The sequence below is a fragment of the Argopecten irradians genome, chromosome 6, assembly GCF_041381155.1.
Source record: "Argopecten irradians isolate NY chromosome 6, Ai_NY, whole genome shotgun sequence".
Taxonomy (NCBI): domain Eukaryota; kingdom Metazoa; phylum Mollusca; class Bivalvia; order Pectinida; family Pectinidae; genus Argopecten; species Argopecten irradians.
In genome coordinates this window covers 35,278,946-35,287,140 of record NC_091139.1, presented here as the reverse complement: position 1 = coordinate 35,287,140, position 8,195 = coordinate 35,278,946, and the positions used below count along the sequence as shown (strand labels likewise).

General features: G+C 39.4%; 1 protein-coding gene across 1 annotated transcript; it reads right to left on the bottom strand.

The window, feature by feature from the left end:
- Positions 1-2,194: 2,194 nt before the first annotated feature.
- Positions 2,195-6,366, bottom strand: LOC138325731 (uncharacterized protein PF3D7_1120000-like). Its single transcript, XM_069271584.1, has 2 exons — positions 6,165-6,366; positions 2,195-5,809 (listed from the first exon to the last, which is right to left on the bottom strand). The coding sequence occupies exons 1-2, from the start codon at positions 6,340-6,342 to the stop codon at positions 4,443-4,445; spliced, it is 1,545 nt and encodes a 514-aa protein (XP_069127685.1). The 5' UTR covers positions 6,343-6,366; the 3' UTR covers positions 2,195-4,442.
- Between the last annotated feature and the right edge of the window lie 1,829 nt (positions 6,367-8,195).

Genomic DNA, 8,195 nt, shown 5'->3' with positions numbered 1-8,195 from the left:
AATGATTTCTTACCATACCTGGTGGTGTTAACTCTGGGTAGGTTTGCTTTGTTTTCAGATCTGAAATTATAAGTGTTTTCTTGTTTTTTTAATAAGGTTACGTATGTAGTCAGGAGCAATATTGTTAAAAATTTTAAAAACCTCACAGGCCATCATTTTCATCCTGTGGACATGTAAAAAAGACAAATTTGATCCGGCTAGCAGTTCTTTAAGTTTAGAGGTGTGGTCATTATGAATGAATCGCAAGCCCCTCTCTTGCACTCGTTCGATTTTTCTAGTTGCAGAAATACTGCAGAAATGCCAAATAAGGGGACAATAGTCAAAGTTTGATAAAACAAAACATTTGTAAATTAAAATTTTGGTTGCTTTAGGTAAAAAATGTCCGATCCTTTTCAGAACTGCTAGTTGCTTAGATGCTTTCCTGCATATATCTGAAATATGTTTATCAAATTTTAAAAGATGGTCGATTTCGATACCTAAAAGTTTAACACTATCTTCACAAACAATTTCAGTGTTAGAGATATTAAAATGTTTCACAGTGTTCTTACCCAGAGAGATAGCCTGAAATTTCTCTGGATTTGCCTTCATTCCATTTATGTCAAACCACTTAATTAAAACACTGGCTTCATCTTCTAAAACTTTCTTAAGATTGTTTATATTTTGACTAAAATAACCTAGGGTATTGTCGTCGGCATAGTTATATAATGTGGCTTCTTTGATGAAATAAAATATATCATTGATAAAAATGTTAAAAATCAAAGGCCCCAGTATCGAGCCCTGGGGGACGCCTTTAATGAGGGACACCCACTCGCTGGTGATGCCCCCCAAACCAACCCTCTGCTTCCTGTTCCCCAGGTAGCTACCCATCAGACGAACAGCATCACCCGATGCCCCATAAGTTTGCAGCTTCCTGAGGAACAGGTCATGCGGAAGACAGTCGAAGGCCTTGGAGAGATCCATCAAAATAGCCCCAACCTGGTTGCGGCAATCCAAGGCCTGTCTCCAGTCCTCCAGCATGCGCAGCAGAGTGGTCTGGCACCCAAAGCCCGATCTGTAAGCAGCTAAAAAAGGATGGAAGATATCTTTAAAAAAGGATGACAGCTGATCATGCAGAATTCTTTCAAAGATTTTAGAGATGCTAGGAAGTATGCTCACTGGTCTATAATTACTTTTGTCTAAAGGGTCGTTTTTTTTAATACTGGTGTTACTTGAGCATATTTTAATTGATCCGGAAAGGTACAGTGGGATATAGAAAAATTTAGGAGATCCGAAAGAATTGGGCTAATAGAATCATTACACGACTTCAGAATTCTGCATGATATGCCGTCAACCCCTGTGGCTTTCTTCTTTTTCAGTTTCGTAATAACCTTTGACACATCTTTATTTTCCACTCGAGAGAAAGTAAAATTGGAGGTACTGGTAGGGTTTACGTGATCTTCAATGTTAACAATACTTTCATGAGTATCAAAATTCATGACTTCATTAAGACGATATAAGCCCCATTTTGACAAACACCTTCACTGGTACTTGAAGATCATCTAATAAAAAAATTCATACTGACTTCGTGGCCGATATAATATGCATGAGCGAGGCTTCGGCTGCAATATCATTGGCCGACTATAAAAAGTCTACAGATGTATATGTATAGTCACGGCGAAATTCATAAATAGATGTACAACGTCCCGAGAAGATAGACTTTTTATGTAAATCTTTAGAAAGTAAAAGTACACTGGTCCCCAAAATGTAATGAATAACAAGAAAATGTTAGGTTAATTTTGGTTAAATTTATTATACATATTCAACATATCATATAAATAGAAAACATACAATGGTCATATTAATCTTAAAACAGCACATGGATATTAAATCACATAATGTTTTTACAATGTTATGATTTCCAGAATAATTAGCGTTAGGGAATTGGGTCTCTCTCTGGTTTGGAAAGAATCTGAAGTAAACTCACACTTTTTTCTATTCAAACAGAAAATGAGTATACCAATAATGTAACATGATTACTTTCTTTTGGAGAAAAAGAGGGATAGGGTGGTAGTTATGACTCTACCGATGTCATTATAAGCTCCTCTGAAGAGAAAGAAAGAATATACGGTTCCTTACTTTACCAAGGTAGGCTCTCCAGGAGAGAATTAAGAAGAGAAGGGTCATGACTTCAACAAAATAAGCTCTCCAGGAGAGAACTAAAGAAGAGAAGGGTCATGACTTCAACAAAATAAGCTCTCCAGGAGTGAACGAGAGAAGAGGAGGGTCATGACTTTATCAAAGTAAGCTCTCCAGGAGTGAACGAGAGATGAGGAGAGTCATGACTTCAACAAAATAAGCTCTCCAGGAGTGAACGAGAGAAGAGGAGGGTCATGACTTCATCAAAATAAGCTCTCCAGGAGTGAACGAGAGAAGAGGAGGGTCATGACTTCATCAAAATAAGCTCCCCAGGAGTGAACGAGAGAAGAGGAGGGTCATGACTTTATCAAAGTAAGCTCTCAAGGAGAGAACGAGAGAAGAGGAGGGTCATGGCTTTATCAAAGTAAGCTCTCAAGGAGAGAACGAGAGAAGAGGAGGGTCATGACTTTATCAAAGTAAGCTCTCAAGGAGAGAACGAGAGAAGAGGAGGGTCCTGATTTTATTAAAGTAAGCTCTCAAGGAGAGAACGAGAGAAGAGGAGGGTCCTGACTTTAACAAGATAAGCTCTCTAGGACAGAAAGGGAGAAGGGATGGATGGGTCCTGACTTTATCAAGATACAATATGTAAGCTCTTCAGGAGAGGAAGAGAGAAGGGATGGATGGGTCCTGACTCTAACAAGATAAGCTCCCCAGGAGAGGAAGAGAGAAGGGATGGATCCTAATTCTACGCTCTTGCGGGGGGGGGGGGGGGGGGGGGGGACATCGTTCTGATACTACTACCAAGGTAAAATCAAACTCCTGTGGAGAAAAGAGAAGGATGAAATGGATCTAGACTACCAAGATAAGCTCTCGTATTGAATAAAGAGAAGGAGGTACGTGCGTTCTCGACCTTTCTATGGGTATGTGAAGTTCGATGTTTCAGACACACTTGAAAATGCCTTCAGCTCAAGGACGGAATGAATTGTGTTCCTGGTCATAAAGACAGGACAAGGATTGCGATGTTCCTTACACAAGGACGGATTGAATAAGAAAGAATTGAGGAATTTTCCATGCCCAAGAACAGAGTAAGGGAATGTACCAGACCCAAGGACAGAATGAGGAGTGTTCCAGGTCCAAGGACAGATTGGGGGGATGTTCCAGACCCAAGAACAGAATGGGCCAATGTTCCAGACCGAGGACAGAATGAGGAGTGTTCCAAGCCCAAGGACAGAATGGGGAGTGTGCCAGACCCAATGACAGAATGGGCGAATGTTCCAGACCCAAGGACAGAATGAGGAGTGTTTCCGGTCAAAGAACAGAATGAGGAATGTTTCCGGTCCAAGGACAGAATGAGGAGTGTTCAGGCCAAGGACAGAATGGGGAGTGTTTCCGACCCAAGGACAGAAAGGGGAATGCTCCTGGCCCAAGGACAGAATGAGGATTGTTCAGGCCCAAGGACAGAATGGGGAGTGTTCGCGATCCAAGGACAGAATAAATGGTGTTCCAGACCCATTAAGAGAATGGGTAATATTTCCAGTCCTATGACAAGAGGGCGGTAAAGTGAGTGTTTTCACAACAGGACGGAATCGAAAATCGGGCGATATGCACTTTACCAAAGGACCGACTGTGTGTGTGTTCGAATTCCTAACCCAAAGACGAAATAGGGAGTGTTCCTGGTCTTAGGATAAACTCGGGAGTTACCGTGCCCAGATTGGTGCGTTTTCAAAACCTATGGACGGATTCACTAATGTTTCTCCGTCTCACCAAGAAAAGATCATACTGACCTGGGAAGGACGGACTGTCGTAAGATCATGGACAGAAAGAGTTGTTTCCCTTCAAAGATACACTCGCATAGAACGAAGAAGCAGGGGATTCATGGACATCGGGAAGCTCTAGCAAACCGAGGATGGTAAGGATTTTTGTATTCTTATTTTCACCGACCATTCATAGAACCTAATACGTATAGATTGGTTTCACCTAGATCTATCAAATTTGGCACATAAGTTAAATACAGTGGGACATTTTGATGTGTTAGCAAGACCATGATAATGTTTCAAGATGAATAGAGCAAAACACTGTCTATCAAAAGTAAACCATATACCGAAATTACCACACATTACGACAAGAACACATCGAAGAGTGAGTAAGAAAAAGTTAAAGGGATGAGAAAAGCGATGGGACCATGGAGCATTATCAGTAATGATATCTTGATTTCTCCGTCAATACACCCATCCGCTTCTGTTTCAGTCTAGTTTCCCTAACATATCCCATCACACCAGATCACACATGAAAAATCACAAAGTTTAGTTTTAGAGCAATACAGGGCATCAGGGAGAATGCACGGTGGTTTTGTCGTTGATGGTAACTGACTTTCTCTTCGACTTTGGACTCCTTGTTCTGTTTTCTGCACTATTTTGCTCTGAAAAGTTCTGTCGCGCTTCGATATCAGGATTATCTTTACAGACATGTACCCATTCGTCTACATTTGATAGCCTTGATGTTGTCACCGAAGTTATAGTATCCATCTTTTCGTCTTCGTTCGACCTTCTTGCACCAGTAACAAAGACGTCCTGATCCACTGACACATTTCCTCCTACGTTTGATGTTCCTTCCATAACGTTTTCTGTCACTGACATTTCTGTATTAGTCTGCATCATTATCTCTCTAATATCTTCATCTTTCTTAATCTCTTGGGTAGACAAGTATACCTCTTGTTGGCATGGCGATGTGCTATCTCTTCCGAAATCATCATTTTCGACCTTTCTACGTATACGGGGCCGCGCCACAGCAGATTTCAGTCTCTGTCTACGAGACTTTAATGTTGGACTAACATTGTCTAAATGCAGATGTTCATTATCCTCATAACCAGCTGTATCTGCTCCCATCTCGTCTATCATACCATTCTCTTTGTTTCTTCTCATAGTGTTTTCCCTTGATCTGTGTTTGATGAATCTAGTGCTTGCATCTTTATGATAGTCATCGTTATTATCTGTTGATCCAGGCCGTTGATCATCCACATGACAAACATAGTCTTTATGGGAACCCTTCTTTATTTCTTTGAAGCCACCTTGAACTTTCCCTTTCTTGGTAGCTGGTAAAGGCACACTTTCATTGCCTGATTGCAGACCGGCAATTCTCTTCATTCTCATTGATGGCAGTTTAGGGTCTATAAGCTGGTCTCTTTTTACCTTCGCCTGTTCTTTGCCTTGAAACTTAGACATATCAGTTTCCTTTTTGCTGTACAATTTCTCTAATGGAGGTAAAACGTCTTTTCTTGTGGTATTTGCCCATTTCTTTTGAACAACTTGAGATCTTCTTGGTTTGTCGGAATATAGGTTCTCTCCCTTGGCATAACCTTTGGTGTCACTGATAGGGGGCAGTTTTCTATCTCTTTTCTTTGACTGATAATGTTTTTCATTTTCTGCGAGTTTACTTGATGCCGATTTTACCTCGTGAAGTTTTAAGTATGATGATTTGTTACTGTTACACAATGGTCCTTTCAATGGCGGTAAAGTAGTTTTCTCATGGCGCTTGATTGACCCGGATATTTTTTTCTGATATGACTCTCCATGTTCTTTTGATCTATTTTCCTGCTTATATGCAACGTCCTTCAAAATTTTGTTGATTTCTTCCTTCAGGCGATGGAAGTCACGTGATGCATCATCACGCTGATGTTCGTACATTTTATACAAACCTGAAGGGAAGAGAATGAAAATGCAATGTAGGAGTAATCAATGAAAATGATGGGTGATGCGTGTTTACAATGTTCTATATGAAATAATGAATCATTTATAAGGTAAATCAGGAACCATGTGTTATAGAGTTTAAGCCGGTCATAAAGAATATAATTCATAAAATATGATTTCGTAATAACATTGTATTTCTTATTCAGACTGATGAGAAAAATATGAATAATTGAAATCAAGATCATTTTACATCTTGCATGAACGAATTGATAAGGTGTAAGTACATGAAGGGCACTTATAACAACTCGATAATGTAACTATCATCATTGAAATAGAGATATTATGGGAACCAAGTGCACTTACTCTCAAGAGACTTTAACTTTTCCTCTAGGCATTTGATGTAGGCCTGATTTTCTCGGTGCTGACTGGCGCGGGTCGACTTTGGCTGTGCATGACCCATAACCGGAAGTGAAGCTCCTGCAGGACCTTTACTGAGCATGTACAGTTCTGTCTTTATGTGGCCGATTTCCTGTGTGAGCATCTCGTTGAATAATCGCTGATAATGAAATCTGAAACACAATAAATTTGAACTCTTAATTATTGCTTGGTTTGTTTTATTTTACGTCCTATTAACAGCCAGGGTAAGCGTGTGAACGTGCCAGGTTTGGTGCTGGAGGAAAACTGAAGTACCCGGAAAAAACCACCGACAAGCGGTCAGTACTCGGCAACTGCCCCACATGGGATTCGAACTCTCGACCCAGGGTGTGTGGTAATATATCAGAACATCTTAACAACTCGGCCATCGCGTTATGGAGTAGCAGTATATTACATGAATTACAACAGTAACGCTGAACGAAGTAACTGTAGCTGTATAGTGATTTTCTATTCTAATGTTTGCACTGTATGCACATTTTTTATAAAAAACTATTTTGACTGTTGACTTATAATAAGTCACGAATTATATGTACTTGATCCGTTATTAGCCATCTAAAGTGATTAAGAACGTCAATGAAATTCATTCAAAATGCGTGTTAAGCATATATGTAGGTTTGACCAAGATTTCAGACATGTAGTTACAGTGAGGACATGCATTTTGCACACAGTAAATTTATTTGAGAATATCAGATATGCTCTGCTTTTCCACTATTCTTCTTGGCTAATACATGGTCAATTAGAGTTCGATATATACCATATCGACTAGATGTTTACATTGTTTGAAAATCCGAGTCAATATTCCTTAAATGTGAATTTTATTGCCCACATGTTTCCAGCCCTTCAGAGTGGCGTCCCATGGTCATGTTTTAAAAGTGTTGTAATTAAAATGCACATCAGATAATTCTTTTTGACATTTGAATGAAAATTAAACTGCATACCTAATACAAAAATTAAAGACCTTTCATTCAGTTCATGTGGTGTTATGCTACTGCGTTGGTTTCCTGGTCCTTTATATAGAATACACAGCGTACCAACATACTTACAAATGTATGTTACAATGCCCTGTGCAGAAAATAACAGAAAGCTAACATTACAGTGCCAGTCAGGGGCGTAGCTTGAGGCTTTTTATGTGTGCAAGCCCATGCGAGGGGTCTGTGGACCGCCTAGGCACTCAGCGGGTCCAGGGCAGCGCCCTATTGGAGTTGGAGGATCGGGGGGGGGGGGGGGGGGGGGGGGCGCAGCTCCCCTTCGGAAAATTATTTGGACTTGTTTAGCCTCTGAAAATGATATTTGGTAATGCTTGGTATTGCTAAACTTCAGTTATTAAAATCAAATTAATAGGTTTTCTATCTGAGTGACTCTTGGGGAAAAAATGAATGAATATAAAAACTGCCCCTCATATGATATCATATAAAAAAGCAAAGACAAATAAAGTATACGAAATTTGTCTTCATAAAGCTAATCTTGACGGGAAATTTTATTTATATATTTATTCAATTACGGGAGGACTATTTTTCAAAATTTTGGCATTTTTTTTCTCTATTGATGCGTTTTTGTTGAGAAAATGACGTCTTTTGGCGCGACAGATGTAACACGCATCTGTATGCAACTGAACACCACAAAAAATTTGACACAGAAATTCCTCGAAAACGCACTATCATGACGTCATTTCTTTATAATGAATTGTGACGTCATACTTCAAAATGGTGGACTTTGTAGACTTGCCGATCGACAGATCCGAAGAGAAAAGATAAAAAAGTTAAAAACCACACAGTACAAAACGGTACTAATTCAGTGACATAGAGACATGAATTTTTAATATAAAAATACATTTTTCTTCTTTTTTAATAACATGTCAGAAAATATAGACTGCGACGTCGTTCTACTTTTTTATCGAACAAAACCTTTGTCTTGCAGAAATGACACAAAATGAAATTTTTAAACTGACTGTTGCTTAAA

Coding starts and splice junctions, on each gene's coding strand:
- LOC138325731 (XM_069271584.1), bottom strand. CDS start 6,342: ATGCTCACACAGGAAATCGGCCACATAAAGACAGAACTGTACATGCTC. Junction 5,810..6,164: donor AAAGTTAAAGTCTCTTGAGA/GTAAGTGCACTT, acceptor TCTTCCCTTCAG/GTTTGTATAAAATGTACGAA.